Source organism: Paroedura picta, chromosome 3 (genome assembly GCF_049243985.1).
Source record: "Paroedura picta isolate Pp20150507F chromosome 3, Ppicta_v3.0, whole genome shotgun sequence".
NCBI classification, from domain to species: Eukaryota; Metazoa; Chordata; class Lepidosauria; order Squamata; family Gekkonidae; genus Paroedura; species Paroedura picta.
Window position 1 is genome coordinate 49,085,949 of NC_135371.1, and position 25,102 is coordinate 49,111,050.

Sequence of the window (25,102 nt, forward strand, 5' to 3'; positions counted from 1 at the left end):
ATGCCATCAACTGGGAGTTCCCTCATCTAGACACCACCAGGTTTTTAAAAAGGGACTCAACCATCTTTCTGCCACAGATGCACAGGTTTCCTACCTGGAGCCTGCACATGGTGTTGGCTATGCTAATGAAGAGTCTGTTTGAACCGATAGGAGAAACCTCTCTTAGCCATCTGAGGATGAAAATTATCTTTCTGGTGGCTGTTACATTGGCCAGAAGGATTTCAGAACTGGTGGTATTGTCTAAGAGGTAGGAATTTTGTATCTTCCACAAGGATAAGGTAGTCCTTCGGATAGATTTGACCTTCTGCTCCAAAGTCAACTCAAGTTTTCATAAGTCTCAGGAGATAAATCTGCCTTCTTTATGGTTGGGGGAGGGTCTCAGTTGGGTGTAATTAATGTGTAGGTGAGTTAGAGTTGATTGAGGGTTGATGTGGGAAAGAGTAGATTAGGGTAGTTATTTGGGTTAAGACAGGCTAGAGGAGGTGGGGTCAATTTGATTTGGTGCAGTTGAGTTAGATGTGCGTGGGATGGGGGTAACTGGTTGGGGTTATTAGCTGTGGGGTTGTGATAATCAATACATTTTATCAGCAGGCAATCGACAATCAAGAGATTAGACAATCAAGAGATTTACATTTGCTAGGTACTGGGGGGGGCAATTAATAGATTTGATCAGTAAACACCAGACAATCAATAGAATTACATTCACTGGCTACAGGGTGACAATCAATGGATTTGCTCAGTAGACAATAGACAATCACTACATCTGGATTCATTGGGTACTGGGTGGTCACCTTGGGATGGGGGAGGGGAGGGGATGGGTTAATTGGGTTGTATAATCACTAGGAGTAGGTGGGGGAGGGGGAGGGGATGGGTTGTACAATCACTGGGAGTAGATGGGGGTGGGAAGAGAGTGGGTTAAAATAATGGTTTTATATTAAATGGGGAGTGGTAGTTTTAGTTTAAATCTCTCGTGTGAAGCAGCCCCAGTTCCTCCCAGGTGAAGCAATCCCAAAGGAAATAACATATGAGCCTGAGCACTCATTCCAAAGCCTGAGTATTTAGGAGCCCTGATTACAAGAAGGGAGAGAAGAAGAACTTGCCCAAGCAGGGCTTCCCAAGGATTGTGCATGAGCCTGGAATACTTATGCACAGCGACTCGGGTAGTAACCTTACATGGGAAATGTTTATACACACAAGCTAGGGTTTATAGCTATTTGATTTTCATACCTGAAGACAAGCTGCTATAACCTGGATTTGTAAAACTACTTTTCAGAACAACGACATGATGTCTTTCATGACATGTGATCTGGTATGCACCTCATATATTACAGGCTCTCATGTGTCACTGTTGAAGATAAAGGAAACAGATGAGATGAGCAAAATCATTTTTGGATTGCCTGAATATGTTTTAGTAGGAAGTGGCCTTAGATGTGACTGCTTTGTTTTTGTCTGGACCAAACTAGAAGTATTTATTTATTTCCTATTTCATCCTTTGTCATATTTATATGCTCATTTACACATAGGATGACAGAATAACTTTTTGGCCCGAGTCTCTTACCTCTCCTTGCTGCTTGATGAAATGCAAGTGAATGGTTGGATTTTTTTTTTCCAGAATGCCACAGTAGCCTTAGGAAAGAATTTGCTCTTCTCTGCTGCTGAAATTAAAATGAGTGAGAGCTCATTTTGTTTTTTAAAGGAACATATTTTGTAATATCTCCAAGGGAGATGGTTGTTTTCTCTCTTCTGGTTTTCATTGTAGAGTCCTGAATGGAATGTTCACAGCCTTTCTTGTCCTGTAAGTTTGCAGTCACCTTATGTACTGCAGAATGCTGAACATCTGAAATATGATTGACTGATTTATAATTTATTGAGAACTCTGACACAAGCATAATTAAAACTACCTTGTGCTTTTCACATAATGCAAACTTGATACTTAGGCACTTAAAACTCTGTTTCTGGCTTTCATACACGCACAGCCAGCCGTGGGAGTAAGGCTGAAAAGGGCTCAGACTGGCATGCTTCGGTTGAATTTTCTTGAAAAAGATTTATTTATGAGAGTTCTGTGGGTGTGTTTCTAACTCAAGATGTCAAAGTTAAGGCTTCAGATTCCAGAAATCCTGTCTATGGTGAACTGTTTTAAGAGTCCCTCGTCCACTTCAGAAATATCTGGTTCAGTTGATGCTCTCTATCCATCAGCATTGGAACAGTTCACTGCATACAGAATCAATGTATATAGAATTTAACTGCCAAAGGGGTAGCTGCCACTAGTGAGTTCATTGTTGGTTTCTATGGAGACAGATCAGCCTATCCCGAACAGCTATTAGATCATACAGAAAGATGCGTGTCTTTCTGTCTCATACGGAGCACGTTGGATTTCTTGTTCAGTTTGACTTCATGCAGCTGTTCTAAACTGCCGCGAGTAGTGGACGACCATGCAAAGTTCACCTAGGAAGCGTTTGACAGTGAATATTTTTAGCAACCTTTTTCAAGGCCGGAGACATTCTTCTTCTGATCCTCTTCTTCGCACATTCCACAGGCGACGAAGTTCAGTTGTAGAGGTTCTCTCAACTTCTACCCATAGGGTTATGGTAGCCATTTCCTCTGTAAACCCTGAGGAGCTAAATGCTGCTTTCCTTGAGAAAAGAAGTAAAGTATTGCGAATTTCATTTCTGCAAACTATACTTGGGTTTTGTATTTATGTATTCATTGGTGTATAATCTTGTTCTTATAACTAAGCATACAGGAATGCTCAAAGTATTTCAGAATATGTTGGGAGTACTGTAATTATGAACATTTTAAATTATATATTGTGCATTGTTTTTCAAGAATGTTTTGTTGATCATCTTTGCAGTCTTGTTTGTTGTGTGAAAGACAGGAAAAGGTAGCATATGTTTTTAGATATGACATTTTATTAGGAAGGTGTTGAATACAAGTGCATTAGGAGATTTGGAAGAGAAACTAGTTTGGGGAAAATGCATTCATAATAATGATGATTTAATCTGCTTTAAATATTTAATTGATTTTGTTTATTCTTATATGGTTCACATACAATCATTGCAGGAACTGTAACTTGTTGAAAGTTTTTATTTTTGTTTCATATTGAATGTTGCAGGAATATTTAGGCGTCCAACTGCAAAATACAGTAAAGTTGGAGAACACCTTCGCCATGTAATTCCAGGTTATATGCAGTGCTCCATGTCATGTGGTGGCCGTGGTTGCAAATATGAAAATCCAAACAGGTGGAGTGAGGAGGAACAGGCTGTTAAAGGTCTTTACTCATCCTGGTAATATAAAACATTTGGTTCTAAGATTATAAAAACTTTTTAAAAAATCTAATCCTGTGTGCATTTCTTTGGGAACAAGTCTCTTTGAATTTAGTGGAATTTATTTCTGAGTAAACCTGTTTAGGATTGTGCTCTAAGGTTGTATTCATATACAGTTACTTGGAAGTAAGCCCTCTTGAACTTAAGGGAATTTATGAGTACACCTTAGGCTCAGACTATGGTCCTCATAAAAGAGAACCAATTTCATATAAATGTAGATTACATAGACAATTTAATACACATGAAGTAGATGAAATACTAAAATAGTGAATATGAACTATTAATATAGAATCGTAGAGTTGGAAGGGGCTGTACAGTAAGGTGACCAGATTGTCCCACTTTTGGAGGGACATCTGGGGGTACCTGGCAAATTGTACTTATGTTGAAATTAAAAATACATATATTACTATACTATTTTTGCGTTCTATGCATTCTATGAAAATTTTTGTTGCTCCATATAGACCAGATTTTTAATCAAGAACCCCCCCCCCCCCGGTCAATGGAGTCCCACTTTACCAATGTTAAAATCTGGTCACCTTACTGTACAGGCTACCTAGTCCAACCCCCTGCTCAGTGCAGGATCAGCCTAAAGCATATGTAGTATTTAAGCCTCCTGAATTTTGGGGCCTTTGCCATATGCATTAAAAATACCTGCTCTGTGATTTTAATTACAGAAATATGCAAATACAATTTACATTTCAACTGTTTAAATGCAATTGACAGTTAAGATAGAATAATAATATGTTAAGGCATTTTACTGTGTATGTGGGCACTTGATAAACCTGTTAAGTATGAAATTATTTAGAAGAAGTATGTATAAACAGATACATGAATATTCACTGTTACCTTCATTCTTATTATTACCTTAATGGAATTCTGTTATAAAAAGGGTTTGAATGACATAGGCATAGTAGACATTTAAAGCACAAAGCTATTTAAAGTGGCATGGTATATTTGTTAGAAAATTACTTCTGAAAAACTAAGAATGAAGAATTTTCACTTGTTTTCTCCCCCCAGGGTAACAGATAATATATTAGCCATGTCTCGACCCTCGACAGAAATTATTCAGAAGTATGATATCATTGAGCAGTTCCAAAGGTAAAAGAAATATATCGAGACTGAATTACTGTAGTCCTTTTTGTCTTGTTTCTTTCTGGTCTTGGTTTGGATTGTTAGTAACATTTTGTTCTGTCTTAAGAGAGAGCATTAAAGAAAAGAAAAAGGCTTTGAAAGGATGTACAATTCAATAATGTGTTGTCTTTCCCCCCCTCCCACCTTTGCCTAAGATGTGACATAAAAACAGTAATTAACCTTCAGCGTCCTGGGGAACATGCTAGCTGCGGGTATCCACTGGAACAAGACAGTGGTTTCACTTACCGTCCTGAAGTTTTCATGGAGGCGGGAAGTAAGTTTGCTCCTGCTGGTGTTCCTTGTTAATTATAAAGTGTGGTGCTTACAGGCAGTTTCTGCCGCCTACTTCTTGGGTTAAGCAGAACTCGGTTAGGAACGTTTGCCGAGGAAAATAATTTGGAATTCATTAGAGCAGGTGTAGTCAAACTGCGGCCCTCCAGATGTCCATGGACTACAATTCGCTGGCAGGGGCTCATGGGAATTGTAGTCCATGGACATCTGGAGGGCCGCAGTTTGACTACCCCTGCATTAGAGAGTTGAGAAATACTCGGCTCCTCTGTGTAGACATGATAGTTAACGTTATACACATCAGGAAGAGACTGGAGAGTCAATAGCTGTTTTTAGTTATATCTGTAAATTTGAAATGCAGACTGTAATATTCATATCAAACGTTAATGTACCTTTTGCACATTTGCAAAGCAGTAGATTTATAGGCATGTTCATTATCTTCTGCTTCCACAAGACAAAGGTATTCCTATTAAATGCTAGATTTATTAATGCAAGAAAGTTAAAGCAAGGCTTTAGAAATGCTGTTATTTTACAAACAGAATTTTGCGTTGTTACTCTCTCAGCGTGTGTGTGTGTGTGTGTGTGTGTATAAATAAAAAGAGACAGGGAGGCTTGTAATCAGAGCATGACTCACTCATTCTTTTTATGTTCTAGCTCAGCTTTTGTGTGAAATGGCGTGGCTGACTTGTAATAGTGCCTTTGAAATTCCTATAGAAAACTTCTAAAATATGGGGTGAGGGTGGGAGGTTTTTTGCTAATAATCCTGATTGGGCATTTTAAATTATATATTTTTTTTCTTACATTGACTTTTTATTGATCTTTGCAAAAATAATAACAACGTTCTAAAATGTTTCTTCTAGTTTATTTTTATAACTTTGGATGGAAGGATTATGGTGTGGCTTCTTTCACTACTATCCTCGATATGGTAAAAGTGATGACTTTTGCCTTACAGGAAGGAAGGGTAGCTATTCATTGCCATGCTGGACTTGGCCGAACAGGTAAAAATACTCAACCATTCATTAACTTAAAAAAATAGCAGTACTAAAGGCAGCTGCTTTTTCATTGGCAACTCTATCCCCATCTCCCATCCCTGCATCTCCAAAAATGGTTTTGAGGTTTTTGAGTACTGTAGAATTTGAGCCATTCCCAAGGATATTAGTGTGGCATAAGAGTGTTCATCTAGTGTTTGGAAAATATGAGCATCCCCCTCATTCTTCTCTCATTTAACTGCCTTGCCATTTGCAAAAGTTTGCTTTGATACATGCTTAATATATTTATGTCAAAGTTAACAGTTAGTTCTAGAGTAGAGGAGTGCTTATCACTCTTAGTTTTTTTAAACCAGAAGACAGGACTGTAGCTGCTTCATCTCCTCTGCAGCAAAGCAGACCTTGATTGTACTATTGAAGCATTATCAGGTGGTTCTCTTGGCCTCATTTCAGCAGCAAACGAAGGCCTGTTGATTTCAAAAGTTTTTCTTCCATTTTTCCTTCTCTGATTTTACTAGCAGTGTTATCTTAAAATCAGTTTGTATAGCTGCTATTTGTTCTTAATTATGTTTCTTTCTGCATAATATTTTGAAAAAGCATAAATGTGTCTGTAAATGGCAAAATCAGCTAAACTTTTGTGGAAGGTCTGTCTCCTTCAGGATATATTTTTTCTCATAATGATAGTGAAGAGGAAAGCAAGAGAGCACGAATTGGGGAGGGGGGAGGCATTTTTCAGTTTTGGACTTCAGGTAGTGGTACAGAGGTCCTGATAGTTTTGGAATTTGGATTTTGTTTTTCTTGAATTATTTGGGTTCCACTGTTCCCTTGGAGGGACTTTTTCAGTGGTGCTGGCTGTTTTTCAGTCAAAGGACACTAAAATTGTAGGTGATCTGGTACTGCCTGTCCTCTAAAGATCTCTCAGGTTTCAAGTCAAGATGCCCCCAACTGTCCTACTTGTCTCCATTGTTTCCTTTGGTGAAAAATCCCATGCTTTCTCTAGTGCAAAGCTAATAGCCAAACACACAAAAGCAAGCAACTACTGGCCAAAAGTCTTCCAATGCAAAGAGTGCCAATGCTGAACCAGAAAATTTGCACGGAAAAATGGAAATTTATCTGAAATGCCTCCATTTAACTAGTTGTATATAAATGAGTCCCATTTGTTGAAATTATCCCTAAGATTAAAAACTTCCATGACTTCAAAATGATAAAACAAGCCAAGAGATCCCACCAAAACAGAACTAGCCTTTTAAATAAAAAACAACACAAAATAAATCCAAATAACAAGATTTTTTTAAAGACCTAGAAGGACAATAAAGTATCTATTGACCTCCCTCACTATAGCCCACCAGGCAGCAATAAAAACATAGAGAAATGTGAAATAATAATTTAAACAATGTTTTAAAACAAGTGCAAACCAGTCCTGGCACAAAATAATAAGGCCTTGCTAGCAAGGCAAGAAGTAGGCAGCAGAAGTACTCTAAGACAGGGGTAGTCAACCTGTGGTCCTCCAGATGTTCATGGATTACAATTCCCATGAGCCCCTGCCAGCACAGACAGACCAGAGCAGCCAGAGGTACACTAGCACTCCAAAAAATATTGCCTTGAAATGGAGTCAAGGTGCAGTCAGGCCTACTTTTTATTTCATGGTCAGAAATATATGGGTGAATCATCATAATTGGGCAGACAGAACTTCCTGTAGCATGTGATCCAATTTTTATGAGAGTCCTGCCTCCTTCTTCTTTCCCTCCTGTTCCCCCAGAATAATTGGAGTGGGGGTGGGAGAACTGGCCCCAAATATTCCTGGATTTTTCCAGAAATATTCATGGCCTGCATACTGGTACTCCCAAGAATCCTGAATACCAGATATCTTATTAGTATTTGGTAGGAGTAATGAGATGGATATATCTGAGTGCACATTCCTAGAGAGAATATGGCAAGGTCTGATATGAAAGACATGAAGCTGCATTCATAGGCTTAGATCCCATGGAGAATTTATGCTGGTTGAAGGGATTTTCATCCCAGGGCATATTTTTTTCTCTTCCCTCTTCCAGCTGCAGCCCCAAATACCTCCCCAGAATGTGATCATAGGGCACAGAGAACAACATGGAGAGTTGGAAGTTTTCAGTGGAATCAAAGATTTGGCAAAAATGATCCCTTTCCACCTACAAAAATTTTCTGTGGGATCTGTTCTCACTGTATTGGCATGTATTGGTTTTGTGCTTTCTTTGAACTTTCAGCCTTCTTTTGTTTCCCCCCTTTCTAGGTGTTTTAATAGCTTGTTACTTGGTTTTTGCAACCAGAATGACCGCAGATCAAGCAATTGTTTATGTTAGGACAAAGAGGCCTGATTCAGTTCAAACTAGAGGGCAGCTGATGTGTGTAAGGGAGTTCTCACAGTTTTTGATTCCACTAAGGAACGTTTTTGCTTCTTGTGAGCCCAAAGCCCATGCCGTTACTCTTTCCCAGTACCTGATCCGACAGCGACATTTGCTTCATGGTTATGAGAGCAGACACCTCAAGTATGTGCCAAAACTTATTCATTTGGTTTGCAAACTGTTACTGGATTTGGCTGAAAACCGGCAAATGATAGAGGAGGAAGTAGTCGATTTACCAGATTTGTCAGCTGAAATTGAAGAGGCTGTTTCCCAGTTAGATAACACAGACCTTGATGAAGAGTTAATAAGGCACAACAGTAACACCTCACAGCCATTCTTCCACTCAGGATCAACTGCCCTTCATTTAGGCAGTCGTGAACATGATTTTCTTTGGAAGAAGAGGAATGTTGACAACCTTCAGCCTCTTAGTCATACCAAACGGCGCATGAGCTACAGTGACTCAGATTTAAGGAGAGCTGTATATGTCTCTGAGCATGGAGAGACCGTGTGGTCAGTGCCCGTGCAAGTGTCACTCTGCAACAAAATAAACCAAAAGAATGAAGAGGATAGTAAAACTCTCCAGTCAGAGATAAACAAAGAAATGTTAGTTCGAAATACATTAACTTTCTGGAGTCAAGGTAAATTTAATTTAGATGGGAAAGGAGGTAGTTCTCCACTTTGCAATAGAAAGAGACGTTCTAAAGGAGTAAGGCGCAGTAGAACATTTTCTTCAGGACTTAGATGTGATCGAGAGGAAGAAGATGAGGAAGATGATGAAGAGCTACAAGCACTGAATTACAACATTCGCAGAAAATCTAGTATTTTTGGTAGGAGAACATTGTCTTCTGAGGATTCAGATTCTTCCAAAGCAGAGCTTGACAGCCGCGACTTTAGAGAACTCTGTGAATCAATCCCCCATATTGTTGTGCAGTCAGAATTAACTCTGGAGGGCCGAAGAATTTTAACAGCTAAAGCCCTTGCAGATCTAAATGAATTTATGGGGAAAGAAGTGGTGAATAGCAAGGTGGAAAAGTGGCAGGTATGTTCATATTGTAACTTTCCTATTGTATTGGTCTCATATTGTATTGGTCTCATATAAGGGCTGATTCTTGGGAAGGGCCTCCAACCACTAGGAAATTGATGGCATCTTTGTTTTCAGAGTGTGCAAGGCATTCTCTGTGCTAAGGAGGCTGTCATTCTATGTTATTAGAAAACAGGTGAATGTGTAAGGAGAAGACACAGCCCACTTCTCTCTAATCTTTTGTTATGCCCTACTTTGTGACCTCCAAAGATAAAAGTCTACAGGCTACTTCTTTGTTCTTGTGTAATTAAATGCAGGAATTTTGAATATAAAATAATGTGGGAAGAAGTCTTTAGTCTAGATTCAGGTCTGAAAATACATAAGTTTTGCACTTCTGGGTTTAGCTGCAGGAATGTTGTCCTGCACAGATTCTCATGTTGCTTAAGGAGACTGAGAATACTGTTTTCTTGGCCAACATGGGCCATAGATCTGCTTGCTAAGGGCAGTTGGTAGGTATAATTCCTGTTTCCCTCCCCCACAATTCATGGGCACAATTTTTTTGCATCTGTTTGACCATTTATGCACTGGAGGTTTCATGCTGGGCTGCAGGCTAGAGTTTTAGTCGTGGCAGGTTGCCCCACCTCTACCTGCACCCACATAGGTGAGCATTTGGCATGGAACACCTCATCTGCCCCCCGATTTGTGCTCCTGCATGGGAGCTGGGGCAATGAAGTTCCGAGTGCGCAAATGGTCTTTGTGAGCACAGGGTGCAAACTCACAAGGAACAGCATGAGTAAGTTCTGGGCAGAAGAGAAATACATTGTTTCATCTTCTTTCAGTAAGAAACTAGATAGTAACTATAAGCATGGCCTAAAACAAAAAGAATATGCAGGACTAGAAGATTCCAAACAATTAGATGTTTTCTTTTTCATGTCCAGTCCATTCTAAGAGCTAATGACCCCCTACTCTTCGTTGGTCTCATAACACTAATGTAGTTCATCATGCAAAATTATCATAAAGAGGTGCTTCTCTCTACCTTCACAGGCTCACTTCTGCCCTGCAATATCAAGAGCTTGCTGTGGAAAGTGGCAAAATTAGGTATTCACCGGGAACCAATTATTAACCAATAGCTTAGCACCCCAGTAATACTACTACTTTGCACAGAGCACACTAAGTCATAGAGCATGAATTCATCCTCTGTCTCTTTCAGTTGAAGGCCCTCAGAATCCTGGAATTGATACTACAAATGCTCCTCCACTCAAGCATCATTTAACATATTTGTCCTCCAAGTCTTCTACAAGTATAGAAATCAGTCTAGTTGGGGGGGGCGGACTTTGGGGGAATTTGTAGGGAAGAAAATTCAGCAGATGCTGAAAGGGTTATTCATTAATCTACCCATCACACATCTCCCACCCCTATGTTTGCATGATCTTGGGAAGTATGGATTTGAGAATATATGTAATGCATACTCCTGCCCCAATCATATTAAAGCATAGTTTTCTAATTCAAAGACAGTTTACTTGGATTTTTACTTTTCTTAGAAAGAATTAAATTCTCAACTTGGAGCTTGGGAGAGGATATGTGCTGAGAGAGACCCTTTTATCCTCTGTAGTCTGATGTGGTCCTGGATAGAACAACTGAAAGAGCCCATCGTAACTAAAGATGATATTGATCTACTTGCTAAAAATTGCATAGACTCTCAAGAAGGACTTAAAATGCTAGAAAAAGTAAGTGCTTTCCTTGGCTTTGGAATTTCCCTTTCCTTCTGTATATGACGAACGGTGTATTTAGCTCATCCATTACATTTGTGCAATGTAAAAGTACTTTATGCATGGTAAGATGCAAAATATACAACTTGATGTATGAACTGGATCTATATACTCTCCTTCAGTCAAAAAAGATAAGGGGCTAGATTGGATGTCTGTTACATGAAATGTACTATGTCAAGCATTAATGGACCGCTATACTTGTTGTATGTTGGCATTGAACAAATACGTGAATAAACTCTGTGTCTCAGTAGGTGGTCACTTACCTTATTCTGCTATTCGGTGTTTTGCTCTGCCCCTCGCCTCCCCCCCACTCCTTTTTTTCTATTTTTATAAACTCAAAGTGGATTTAGCTTGAGTGTGAATTGTATAAACTTTTCTGCCATGACTGTTACAGTCTGAGTCCATTCACTTTCTCTTTTTAATAAATCCTCACTTTCCATTGTCTTAACACATGATTTCTGGGTGAAAGGACCCTGTTGTATGCTTCTTATTTATTTGATCACATTCTCTTTACAGTATGTGTGTACCTGAATCCATTGATCTTGAAGCATGTTCAGCTTTATTGGATGTGTCTGGCATAGTGTTCTTGAAAGCATTGCTTACCTTATATGCTGCCTTTTTTTGTCTCCTCAGGGAAAATATCATACTGTGTTATGTATTTTAAAATGTGTAGTGAATTTACGGACAATACCAAAAGACTTGGAAGAACTTCTTCTTGACCGTGCCATCAAAGCATTCACAAAGGCGAGTAGCATATGACATTGTTTGTGATCTCTTCTGCTACCAAGGAAGAGCATTTTCTTCCTGGCTATAAGGCAACAGGCAAGGGATGTGATGGGGGCTTCCATTCACCATAGTTCAGAGGAAAGCTTTTATAACCCTGGGTATACGGAGACAAAACACATGGTGCAATGTGACTGCTGGCTCTGCCAGTATGGTACACATAATGGAAGGCTATAAGGTCTCTACTGCGGTCCAATCCACTTGGGTGCTTTTAGGCACGTGTAGAGAAATGTTGCTTTTGTGCGGTCTTCTCTTTTCATTTACTAGAATACTCTGAGTTCACAGGTAGTGGTAAATTTTAGCATGTGCTCAAATTTATCTTACCACTCTGCTAAGATAAACCTCTGCTGTAACATGTCCCACATTTTGAACTAGACAGTGTGATATTTTGAGAGTGTGTTGCTTTGTTTAGTGTTATAATTTTGATAAGGTGACTATCAGTTTATTCCCCACAGATGAATTCTGATTCTGAGGGTGGCCCGTATGTTTACAACACTCTAAAGAAGGTTTTCAAACAGATACTGGAACACCAAAGACAAAACTGCCCAGAAGAAGCAGGAAAGTCTGTCTGAAGTTCACACTTCTAAGCTGTAGTTTTCTGCAGCCCTCCAAAATGACCTTTCATTGCCACCTATTATAATTTGTATCTCTTGGTTTGTTTTAACTAAATCTAAGTTGATGTTGATATATATGTTGATATTTTAATGAGTTGCCACTTTGTGTTTGTACTGTAGCATTTTGATGCTTTGTTGCAAATGTAACATTTTATTGATTTAGGTGTTTCATTAATAAGCTGTGTTTTTCAAGACAAACTGTTGCCATAAATTCAGTGCCATTTTTTACAATGTTTTATTTAATTGATGTTTGTGTATTAACATTTTAAATATACATTACAATGTTTACAGCACTGGTATTATATTTTGCATTGTGAAAAGTCAACATTTACTTATATTGACAACTGTTGTACAACTGTACAGATTTTCCTTGGGAAATGAAAAAGAACTGATTAGTGGCAAAACAAACTTCTAGGGGGGAAATAAATATAACTTAGAAGTGCCGAAATGGGCAAGCTAAAGACCATAGATCCTTGCTAGAAAACTGAAAATATTTTAATAAAAATTTATTACTCTCCCTTTTGTTGGAAAATGAAATGAGGTCTGTATTTTATTGTCTCAGAAAGAAAAATTTAAATAAAAACATCTAAAGTTTTCAGGTCTTGTTTCCTGATTGGAAGGTTATGTATATTTGAAGATACATGCAAACAGGTATTTTGTTCAGCTGCTTTTTAGCTGGTAAGCCTATGGACATGGTTTATTTTTAATTTCAGTATAGCATCTAAGAAATTTAGGTGCTGTTTACGGAATAAAGCAACTGTGGTAATCTGTCTCATCTAAGGTAACTTTTAATACTGGACATATGGTGTCTATATTTAATATACATTCTATTTTAGAGGTGGAGCTGATACAAGGGCCCTTGTAACTGATAAAGCGATAATCTCCTTGGCCTCACATTCTTCCAGGAGGTTTTGGCTTGTGTCATTTTGCAGTAATGTCTGAGACAATTGGTAGGGTTTCAGATATAAAATGGCTTAGGATAGTTTCTTGGCACTTACAGAACTGGGACTTCTACTGCTGAAAATATCTACATACTGACTAAGGATGCCAGCCTCCAGGTGAGACCTGAATTATAGCTAATCCCTGGAATTACAGCTAATCTCCAGACTACAGAGATCAGTTCGCTTAGAGAAAATGGATGCTTTAGAGTGAGGGTCCTCAGCCCCCGGTCTGCAGCCCGGTACTGGGCCGCAAAGGCCACAGTACCGGGCCGGTGGTGGCCGCGCCTGCCTCCCCCCCCACAGCGAGAAGCGTGCCAGGCTGCGAGCGAAGCAGCTGCTTCGCTCGCAGCGCAGCTAGCTGCTCGCTGAGAGGGGGAAAGAGGCAGGCGCGGCTGCTGCGCATGCGTGTTGCGCCCCCTGCTGGCGAAAATACACATGCACGGCATCTCTGCATGCGCGTTAGGTGGTGAAAACTCACATGCATGGCAACTGTGCATGCACGTTTACGTGCAGCTACCGCGCGGCGCCCGGGCTGCCAGCTCTCCCCCACCCCCAGAGGCAGTCCTCGACCAGAAGAAGGTTGGGGACCGCTGCTTTAGAGAAGTGGTCCCCAACCTTTTTGAGGCTGGGGACCGGGGGGGAGAGGGAGAGCGGCACTCGCCAGTGGGTGCAAACGCGCAGGCGCGGAGCTGCCGCAGCTGCGCATTTGCACCCGCGCCCCGCAGCGCAGCTAGGCTTGAGCGATTCAGCTGATGGCTCCCGGCACAGCGAGCGCCGTGCCATGGGAGGGGGGAGGCGTGTCCGCTGACATGAGGCACCCATACCTCCCTCCCCCCTGCCGCGGACCGGTAACAAGGGCTCCATGGACCAGTACCGGGCTGTGGCACGGGGTTTGGGGAACACTGCTGATGGACTCTATGGCATTTCTACCCAACTGAAGACTTTGGATTTCCCTGTTGTAGTTCCTCTGCCTCATAAAAAGGTAAAGGTATCTCCTAAGCAAGCACCGAGTCATGTCTGACCCTTGGGGTGACGCCCTCTAGCGTTTTCATGGCAGACTCAATACGGGATGGTTTGCCAGTGCCTTCCCCAGTCATTACCATTTACCCCTCAGCAAGCTGGGTACTCATTTTACCGACCTCGGAAGGATGGAAGGTTGAGTCAACCTTGAGCTGGCTGCTGGGATTGAACTCCCAGCCTCATGGGCAAAGCTTTCAGACGGCTGCCTTACCACTCTGCGCCACAAGAGGCTCTCCTCTGCCTCATAGACAGTGTTTATTTATTTATATCCCACCTTTAAGCACAATCAGGGCTACAAACTAAAATCAGAGCCATGCCCCCAAAGACCTTGTTTCTGGTTGCCAGCTGCCTAATCTCAGAAGGTAGATACACCTGAAGCAGTACCTCAGAAGATGACAACAGATTTGTATAGGAATACGCAGTATTTGTGCTAGTATCAGATTGTATAGAGCTGTGCATGCACAGTGCCTGACTAAGTAGATATGAATCATTTTAGAGAAACTAATGCAAAGTGAAAAGACCTTTTAAAATGATTCGGAGGAAGAAAGGATTGAATAGAAGACTGTAGTGTTTTTTCTGAGGCACAAATACCTGTTTGGGATGCCTTGATTAAGGGCTGGCACTTTTGCCCTGTGGCCCCATCTTCCTTGGCATTTTCCTGCCTGTCATCCTGCCTCAGTTGTAATCAGATACCCTCAGAAGTACTTCTAGAAGATATGATTGTGCCTGCTTATTGGCAGTGAGAAAGAAGGCAAGAGCTGTTTGGTGGGGGCTAGAGAAGAAGGCTTTGAACAGAAAAAAATCTTTGGCTTCCTTCTTCCAGGGTAGGCCTGTTGTTCCCTCCTCCTCCTTGGCAATGGGTCCCTCTGAGGCTGCTACTGCTAGAGAAATTGTGTGGAGGGAAGGTTGAGGACCCTCCTCCTCCAGCACTGCACTCTGGAGACAAATTGGGCACAAGGTACTTGGGGACATTAGTTTTCCCAAGGTGAGGTTTGACTAAAATTATCAGAATCAGGTTGGAATGAAACCTGAATTCAGTCAGGGAAACAAAAGTGTAGGCTAGAGATCAAAGGTTCTTTAAGATGGAAACCCTTCATTTCTTTCCTGCCCTTGACAAGCAGCAGTGGCACACAGAGAGAAGTGTAGCTCTTTCTGTCCTTGCTATCCCTATAGGTTCCAGAGACAGATACAAAGAATGTGTTCCCTGTCCAATCTGCTAATTACCCTGGACATCACCAGGATAACATGAGAGGGACACCTGAATGACTTGAGCCAGTCCACAGTATTAATGGCAATAAGTCCTATTCATCAAGTAGCTCTGATGTTCATCTTGTTATGAATAGTACACGTCTATTACAACAGTTCTAACTCTACAAAAATATTTCTAATGTCTCAATGCACAAAACCCCCCTGAAAAATAAGGCTTTTTAGAGCTCATGGGTTGATCATAATGTATTTTAATTTTTTTTATCCTGTTTCTACACCAGCTCTCAAGACTGACTCACAATTAATGTATTATAATGAGTCAGGTTTATCAAGATCAATATATTCTATTTTCTCTGGCAGTGGCTCTCAGTCATCTATGACCTGGGATCCTTCTCCTCTTTGGCTCCTCCTACTTTGATATCATCTCCAGTTTGGGGTAGCTTGGGGTTGGGATGGGGTTTTAAATTGGATTTTATTGTGTTTTATTGTATATTTGTTGTGAACCGCCTTGAGTCCATGTGAGGATGGTTAGTACAGAAAATAATTATTTAATATTATTTTATTATTATACTACTAGGCTTCAAAGCCTGTCCATAAGGACGGGTTTTGAGGGGGCCAGGGCACCCCCACCCACCCCCCTCCACACCGACTCCCCTGCCTCCCCGCGGGCCTCGGACCCTGCTCCGAGGCCCGCGGGAAGCCTTCCCTGGCTGCCCCCCTCACCGGCGTCCCCCCAGCTTCTGCGCAGGCCCCGGAGCTCCGAGGTCTGCACGGAAGGCTCCTCCACCCAGCTGCCTACCTAGCGTGTCCCTGGGCAGTTGTCTAATGGGGTCAATTGGTCAAAGGTGTCCAACAGTGGGGGGGAGCGGGTCGGGCAGCGCCTCCTGACTCAGTCCGGAGCTAAGGGGCCAATGAGCCCTGTTTCATATCCTGGACTCTGCTCACCCCCCTTAGCCTTAGCCTTTTATTTATCCCGCAGAGCGGTATACAGATTAAACTCTCTACACTGTTGGATGCATTTACTTTGCTTTCAGCCAGCCTAAACACTAATCTATATTCTGGCAGGCTGGGTTGAATCTCTAACTGGTTCTGAACCATATACTATAATAGCAAAGAATTGGTCCATTAGTAGATCTATAAATCCATGGAGGCCACAGTGTTAGAAAATGTAGTTCTGCAAACCTTACTTCTTAGATGCCCCCATTCACTAACTATAATAGGCTGCCGCAAGATAGCTATTCGCCTGCTTAAGGTAGCTCACCTAGGAAGGAGAACAAAAAGAGCCCGTTGTAAATGGCACCAAGTTTCAGCACAGTACAACCAATAATCCAGACATGACATTCAGTATTTATACAAAATATAAGGTTCTTTTTCTTATTACAGAGACCTAAGCCCAAGATGATTCTTCTGAATGCAATGCCATGTCTATTCCCAACGTTTCGCCTTTCGCTTCCTCAAGGGAGAACATGGGAGGTGTGCCAAACAATCTCCAAAGGGTCTTAGGAATCCCACAAGGACAAACCAGTTGAAAAATAAATTACAGATCACAAATATATTGTTAGTTTTAAATTTCTTTTATAATTTCTTTGTAAAGGTAGCTGACACATACAAGACACTAATACTCTTATTTGATATTTGTGACTCTGGTGTTATATTCAGAATCATCTCTTGGGATTAGGTCTCCATAATAAGAAAAAGAACTTACTTTGTATAAATATTAAATGTCATGTCCGGATAACAGGTTGGTTATCATTTGTTTAAAGTCTACGGGTTTCTTATAACTGCTGTACTGTGTCGAAACTTGGTGCCCTTTGCAGCAGGCTCTTTTTGTTTTCCTTTGTGGTATCACCTATTTCCCATTTAGCTGATATTAAGGTAGCTTATCGGGCATCACCTACAACAGAAATCCTGTTGTGGTACCCGTGGGCACCATGGCGATCACTGACCTCTTACCTGAGGTCCAACAGCTGTGTTTTCAGAAACTGGGTGGAGCCAGATAGGGGTCTTGCCTAATTCAAATTCTGATTGGCTACTGGAGATCTGATTAGCCATGCTGATTAAAATAACATTGATTTCACAGCAGTTGCCACCATAGTGCTTTTATTTTCCCTCCCCCCGCTTTCACAGTGTATTTTTTTTAATGACCCCCTTCTCCTCTACACTTGAACTTCTCTCTGTGTTGCTCTGCCTTCTACAGCAGCCATTTTACGGTTGCTCCCACTGCCTGGTTCAGAATTCCAAAGGCACCTACAGGCTCAAAAAGGGCCCCTGACCCAAAGCCTGTGTCCTGACTGTTGTAGCTCTCACATAGTGAAGTGGTCTCACTGAGGAGGTGGAAGTGGGATGTCTCTAGGAAATTTGCAGATTTTGAAAAAATATTGCTCATACTGATCTTATGCTTTATGAAATTTCCCCCATTTTTGGTTCTGATTCTCCTTGGAAGTCCTCAGCCTTTTAGGAAAATGTGCAATTGAGACATCTTGCAAAAGGAAAGACTATCAAGTATTGATCAATTACATAAGAACTCCAAATGAAAGTACTTGGATTCTATTTCAAAGGGGGAAAGCCATTACGGACAACTTTTTAGAGCTCCCTTGTAAATAGTTCCATCAAATTCAGAACCAATACTTCTGTTTCTCTTTAATGAAGGAATAACCTTGATAGAAAGTCAAAATACTGATGTGCACATTGAAGAGACATAAGTGCTTTTCCTTCTTCTCTTATTTGTAAATCATTATGTAATTATTTTTAGAGCCTCTTGTGGCACAGAGTAGTAAGGCAGCAGGCATGAAGTCTGAAAGCTCTGCCCATGAGGCTGGGAGTTCATTCCCAGCAGCCGGCTCAACGTTGACTCAGCCTTCCATCCTTCTGAGGTCAGTAAAATGAGTACCCAGCTTGCTGGGGGGTAAACGGTAATGACTGGGGAAGGCACTGGCAAACCACCCCGTATTGAGTCTGCCATGAAAACGTTAGAGGGCATCACCCCAAGGGTCAGACATGATCCGGTGCTTGCACAGGGGATACATTTACCTTTATGTAAATATTTAGTGTTAATTAGACACACACATGCTTATCAGTGACTCTTCCTAAACACCTTAACTCTCTTTGGAGGGTCTTAAAAATAATTGTCAGAGCACCTTCCTCTAAACAGCAGCACTCCCCCACAGATCCCACATTGACAAATCCCACATTGAAGCAATAGAACACCTACATCCACAGCTATGTAACCAACAGTTTTGCTGTCTTGTAAAATTCAGCTTTTGCGTGTACATGCCACAGAAATGTATTTTGTTGCAGAATTCACAAGAACGTGCTTCTGAAAGAATGAAACTGTTTGTTTGGGTTGCTATGGAGCTTCTGTGACAACCATTGTGGATGTACTCAGTGGCATTCTAGAACACGGGAATCCTGCTAAGAAAGTTAAGTGCAGTAATGTCATGGAGGCTTTAGCACAGGCGCTTTCCTGTCCAGTGTGTTTAGACTTATTTAGTCCCCCAGTGCTGCTCCTGCCCTGCACCCACAATTTCTGCAAGAAATGTCTTGATGAGATTCTCATTCACCAGAACTGTAGCCATGTCAACGGGCAGTTCAACTGCCCTATGTGCAGAAAAGTAAGTAGAGATGAAAAACCTTTGTATTCATAATCAAATGCTATGTACTGTGTGTGGGAGGAACCTTTGGAAACTCATTTTGCGTGTCAACAGGCAAGACGTTCTCAAATTATGCAGCGAATGCGAGCACTGGAAATGTGTAAATTATAAAACCATAGTTTCTAAAGGTGTTCTGAGAATATTAGAGCTGGCCCATAGATCATCCCTACAGAACAACTGCATATATGAGTTTTCAATTCTTCATGCTTACATTTTTTGGACTGCTTATGCTTACATCTTCTTGGAGAACAGGTGAGGTGCCAGACGATTGGAGGCAGGCAAATATTGTTTGGAAAAAGGAGGAGCCGGGTAAATATCGACCCGTCAGCCTGACATCTGTATCTGGCAAAATTTTGGAACAAATAATCAAATACTCGGTCCTTTAGCAGCTGGAACTGAGAGCTGTGATTTCTAAGACTCAGCATGGGTTTTGCCAGAACAAGTCATATCAGACCAACCTTATCTCTTTTTCCGAGAAAGTGACTACCTTGCTGGATCAGGGGAATGCTGCGGACATAGTTTATCTGGATTTCAGTAAAGCTTTTGATAAGGTTCCACATGATATTCTTGTTCACAAGTTGGTAAAATGCGGTATGGATCCTGATTCTGTCAGGTGGACAGAACTGGTTGACAGATCGTACCCAGAGGTTACTTGTTAAGGGTTCAGCATCCTCTTGGAAAAGAGTGCCAAGTGGAGTTCCCCAGGGATCTGTCCTGGGGCCTGTGTTGTTCAACATATTTATAAATGATTTGGATGAGGGATTAGAGGGGATACTTATTAAATTCGCAGATGATACTAAACTGTGAAGGGTAGCAAACACAACAGAAGACAGAATCAGAATACAGGATGATCTAGATAGGCTCGAGAAGTGGGCTAAACTTAATATAATGAAGTTCAATAGGGACAAATGTAAAGTTCTGCATTTAGGTAGGAAAAACCAAACACACCAATATAGGATGGGGTAGACTTGGCATGTGCGAAAAGGATCTAGGAGTCTTAGTATACCATACATTGAACATGAGTCAGCAGTGTGACTCGGTGGCTAAAAAGGCAAATGGGATTTTGGGCTGTATCTAACGGAGTATCGTGTCCAGATCACGGGAGGTGATGGTACTGCTTTACTTTGCTCGGGTTCGGCCTCACTTGTAGTGTTGTGTTCAGCTTTCAGCACCCCAGTTGGAGGAATGTAGACAAACTGGAGCGTGTCCAGAGGAGGGCAACAAAGATGGTGAGGGGTTTGGAGACCAAGACATATGAAGATGGAACTACCATCTTTCCGCAGGGCCTATAAGACAGAGCTCTTCTGCCAGGCATATGGTTGAGGCCAGGGCAGAGCCCAGGTTCCATCCAAGATCCCTAATCCATCGGCCAGTCTTTCCTCTCTCTCTTACAGAATTAACGTACGACCTCTCTCTGAACAAGTGGGGAAAGTGGGGAAAGTTATAGAATAGAATGCCATCTTTTTACTGTAATAATGGGGTATTTATGGGATTTTATGTGATTTTACTTGATTTTATATTTTATTCTGAACCGCCGTGAGACCTTTTGGCGAACAGCGGTATATAAATCCAATTATAAATAAATAAAATAAATAAGAAAGGTTGGGTGAGCTTGGTCTGTTTAGCCTGGAGAGGAGACGACTGAGAGGGGATCTGATAACCATCTTCAAGTATTTAAAAGGCTGCCATATAGAGGATGGAGCAGAGTTGTTCTCTCTTGCCCCAGAGAGACAGACCAGAACGAATGGGATGAAATTAATTCAAAAGAAATTCCATCTAAGAAGTTCCTGACAGTTAGTGTGGTTTCAAAGTGGAACAGGCTTCCTCGGGAGGTGGTGGGTTCTCCATCTTTGGAAACGTTCAAACAGAGGCTCGATAGACATCTGATGGAGAGGCTGATTCTGTGAAGGCTCAAGGGGGTGGCAGGTTACAGTGGACAAGCAATAAAGATGTGAATGTCCTGTATAGTTCAGGAGGTTGGACTAGATGACCCATGAGGTCTCTTCCAACTCTATGATTCTATGATTTATAATACCAGTTTCTGTTTTAATTTCAGACTTCTTATTAACTGGAAAACTTTCATTTAAGACCAAATATAGGAATGGCACAGTAGAAAAATGTTTTTTATTTAACAAAGTTTGTACCCTGCCTTTCTGGCCTCCTAAAGACCACCAAGGCTTCTGATTAATTAAAACATGCAAAATAAAAATACATCATAAAAAGCATAAAAGACATGTCATGAATTAATCTCACTTTCAGATTGTACACTTGAGAGGAAGAGGAATCACTGGACTGCCAAGAAATACTCTGGTGGAGTGTATCCTGGAGAAATTTAAATATGAGCTAGAAAACCTGCACGTCAAAGAACAAAATCACTTGTCTCAAATCTGTAAAGAACATGGGGAAATGATGAATTTGGTATAAATACTGTCATTGTTTCTGATTAGTTACTAGAGCTCTGTACAGACTTACTGTAGTTCTTAATTAAATTGCATGCTGTACACTGTTGTGCCCTACTCTAGGAGAAGCATTGTGTAAAATGCTTTGGGATGAGGTAAACGGGGTAAGTGGTCTCTTATTTCTGTTGTGAATATCTTGCATTTTCCCTTCATATGTACCCCCTTTCCCCAGTAAGGATGTAACTAGGATTGAGCAATTCAGTTTGGCTGCCTCGACAATCACCAAAGCCCAAGGCGGCACATAAGAGGCCGGCACCGCGGCGTGGAGAGGAGGGGCGGCTGCCTTGGGCTTCAGTGATTGACAAGGCGGCCAAACCACGCCAAAGCGCTCAAGCCTAGATGCAACCTTCTGGATTTTGCCCTGGTATGACTACTTTCCCTCTATTCATGCTTTGCGACCTTTTAGAAAGTTTTTTATAACTAGTTTAGAGCTTAAAGGCCATATAATCTCTGCTATCGGTTCTTCAGTACAAGAACTCTAGCCCTTCCTTAAAAAGTGTCCAGAATACTATCCTCTAATTTCATAAACCTTTCACTTTATTTTGTTTCTTTGAAGTCTCTGTGCTTCCTATCTCTAGCCACGGAGCATGTATCAGCTCCAATTTCTGTTTTAAAAAGCAGTAAGCAACAGATTCCTTACATGTGATAGTACTACTGTTGTTGTTTTCCATTGTTTTGACAGCTGAGAGAACAGTGCCTTGAGGCAATGTCTCCTAAATATCCATTCTTATGTCAAATAATTATGCATTTGTTTTATTCTCATTCAGTTGTGTCTGACTGAAGATAAACCGATTTGTGCCATCTGCAAACTCTTCGGAGACCACGAGTCCCACAGTGTAGCAAAAATATCTGAAGTCTATGCAGAAAGGAAAAGCAGATTAGTCAAAGACTTAGACTGGATGTTCCAGCAATCTCAATGTGCTGAGCAAGCAAAGAAGGTACAGCAGTAAAAACAAAGACAGCCTTGTTTTCTGTACATCACATGTATTAACAAAATGTTTTGATTTTCATTCTCAACATAAACCTATGAATTTTAATGCATTAGTGGTTTACTTCTGAGTGACATGCATTTTACTCTCATCTAAAATTTGTTATCTGTTCTCTTCCAAAACACTGCACACCTTTGATACTTCCAAGCTGTTTAGTTAGCTCATATTTTAGTGAGGAATAGAATATCATGGTATTTTTTAACAAAACAGATGAAAAAAATGAACAAAGTTCTAGAGTGTCAGACAATGATCTTAAAGACCCAGATTCAAATTTCCACTATACCATATACCTTTCTGACTGGCCTTGGATCAGTCAATCTCAGCCTAACCTACCTAACAGGAACGTTGTACTGCTAAAATGGAGAATGAGGAACATCATCCCCTAGCTCCTTAGAGGAAGGGCAAGAAAAAATTGCACTGAATAAAGAATTAACAGCTCATGTTGCCATTCTTTTACTTTCCAGAAGAATAACAAATCAAAGCTCTCAAGGCATAGCTACATTACCAATGTTTATTTATTTTAAATGTTTGACATGACTTCCCCCAAAGTAACCTGAGTACCATAGTTTGGTTAGGATGACAGGAATTCTTTCTCATGGATCTCTACTTTTCCATACAGAACTACAGGGTCCCAGGGTCCCTTCAGAGGGAATGAATGTTAAACAGCCAATAGGCCAGAAAAGCAGTTGGTAATCTTTCCTTCCTTGCTTTGGCTATGCCACTTATCTTTAACAACCTTTAAAACAGCCTTTAAAAATGGTTAAATTGTTCTGAATGTTCTTGATATAACTAAACCCACTTTTGTGTCTCTAACAGGACCTTGAAGAGAAGATGAATGTCCTTACATGCACCACTGCTGATGTCAAGCTTATGATAGATGCTGTTGGGGCTAGCTTATTGAAAGGGATCCAATGGAGAATGGCTGAGCTGAAAACAAAATTAGGAAAAGACTATGCTGCAAAATTAGAGAAGCTACAGCTAGTGGCAAATGCGCTTCAAGTCCCCAGTCATCTTCATTACCAGATGAAAACTCTTTTAGAAAAGCATTCAAATCCAGTGTGTTTTCTTCAAGAGGTTAAGCTACTCAGAAGTAAGATAGAAAAATGTATAGAAGGAAACTCTTTACAACAAGACACAAATTATGATATTTCAGTTGGTCAATATTTTAAAGACTTGATCAGAGGCATCCATGTTACCAATTATATTTCCTCAAATTCAGAAGATATTCTTGCAAGTTCCAATGAGCCATCTGAAATCTTCAGGCCAGATTGTCCTGCATTTTCTTTTTCAGATGAAGTTTCTAATGAAGCTTTCTGCCAAAAAGTGCTGGAATTTTTTCAGAAATCAAATAAAGTGAAGGAAGATATTATGCAAAAAGTACCTTAGAGTGATGGCACTGATACCCCAGATGGGACACATTTCTCACTGGACACAGAATCAGCTTCAAGACTGAAGCCCACCTACAATTAAACTTTTGTTCCACAAGTAATTGTATGAAGCTAAATAAATATTCTTATTGTTTGCTTTACTAACTAATAAATACAAGATCTATAAACGCAGCAATGTGAATGGTATTTGACACATGTCATTTCTGTGCCTTATTAATTCTCACTTCACAGGTTACAAGATATTTGAATATGAGCAAAGAAAGGGGCATCAACAATGACAAGATTTGTTAGGTAAAGCCAAGAGACACTCAGAAGAAGATTTCTGTAATGTTAACACTGGAGTTATTATTATTATAACAAGTGGGAACCAACAAGGACTTGCAGAAGGTATCTCACTCACTCACCCCTCCCCCATTTCCTCTTTCCCTTTCCTCAAAGCCTCTTTAATGACTCCATTACTCCAGCCCATATAGAAGCAGATTGGGCACATAATACAAACGCCTTAAACAAATGATCCCTGTTAAGAACCATGCAGTTTTAAGTTGAAGTTGAGAGGGGGGAAGGCAACACTTGAAAAGCATATGGGGAAACAAGATCATCCAAGTCCACGCTCATCCAGCATCTTTAAATGGCTAACTTCTCCAAAATGGAGAGAATGAGAGAAATTAAGAAAGCACCACAGCATAAGACAAGATCTGTATGAGCTACTGAAGCACAGCTGGAGCTAAGAAGTGGAGTGGAAGACTTTGATGTTAGCACACTGAAATCAAAGGTAACTTCAGGACTGTTATGTTGATGTACATCTTATGGCAGTGTAAAGTTAAGCACGGATCTTGCCAGTCCCTCTAAATGCATTTGGCATAACACTTGAAAGACGCTACATGCATACAAAATGTATGAACATACACTTTGCACGTACAATGAGTTTCCAGTTATGAAAACAGAGCCCACATGGGTGCATTTTTTACATACTTTCAAACTTTTGCCAAAGGCACAAGGGTAGCAGATAGAGAGAGAAAACCCACTCTTTCATGTGTATTAACTGTACTGAGCTGAAACACAAGAAAGATCTATGGCAGAATATACTGCAGTGTCTGTGCACATTTACTGTAGAATTGGTAACTATAGAACACTCAAGATCTGAACGTCTATATTTTGG

General features: G+C 40.8%; 2 protein-coding genes across 7 annotated transcripts in view; both read left to right on the forward strand.

The window, feature by feature from the left end:
* PTPDC1 (protein tyrosine phosphatase domain containing 1) overlaps positions 1–12,884 on the forward strand; it is a 47,001-nt gene extending 34,117 nt beyond the window's left edge. For 4 of the 6 annotated variants that reach the window (XM_077325589.1, XM_077325588.1, XM_077325590.1 and 1 more), the window contains 8 exons: positions 3,113–3,284; positions 4,341–4,421; positions 4,610–4,728; positions 5,603–5,740; positions 7,992–9,142; positions 10,666–10,851; positions 11,527–11,637; positions 12,132–12,884. In XM_077325589.1, coding sequence (XP_077181704.1) covers positions 3,113–3,284; positions 4,341–4,421; positions 4,610–4,728; positions 5,603–5,740; positions 7,992–9,142; positions 10,666–10,851; positions 11,527–11,637; positions 12,132–12,248 — 2,075 coding nt within the window. In that variant the 3' untranslated portion in view covers positions 12,249–12,884. Of the gene's footprint in view, positions 1–2,345; positions 2,647–3,112; positions 3,285–4,340; positions 4,422–4,609; positions 4,729–5,602; positions 5,741–7,991; positions 9,143–10,665; positions 10,852–11,526; positions 11,638–12,131 lie in introns of those variants that run through there. The other 2 variants (XM_077325586.1, XM_077325591.1) reach the window with 2 other exon arrangements.
* Positions 12,885–18,860: 5,976 nt separating this feature from the next.
* LOC143831961 (tripartite motif-containing protein 54-like) lies at positions 18,861–24,114 on the forward strand. The gene is made up of 4 exons (XM_077325594.1): positions 18,861–19,068; positions 21,367–21,525; positions 22,334–22,504; positions 23,372–24,114. Exons 1-4 carry the CDS (start codon positions 18,895–18,897, stop codon positions 23,939–23,941), a joined length of 1,074 nt encoding a protein of 357 aa, XP_077181709.1. The 5' UTR covers positions 18,861–18,894; the 3' UTR covers positions 23,942–24,114.
* The last annotated feature ends 988 nt before the right edge of the window (positions 24,115–25,102 follow it).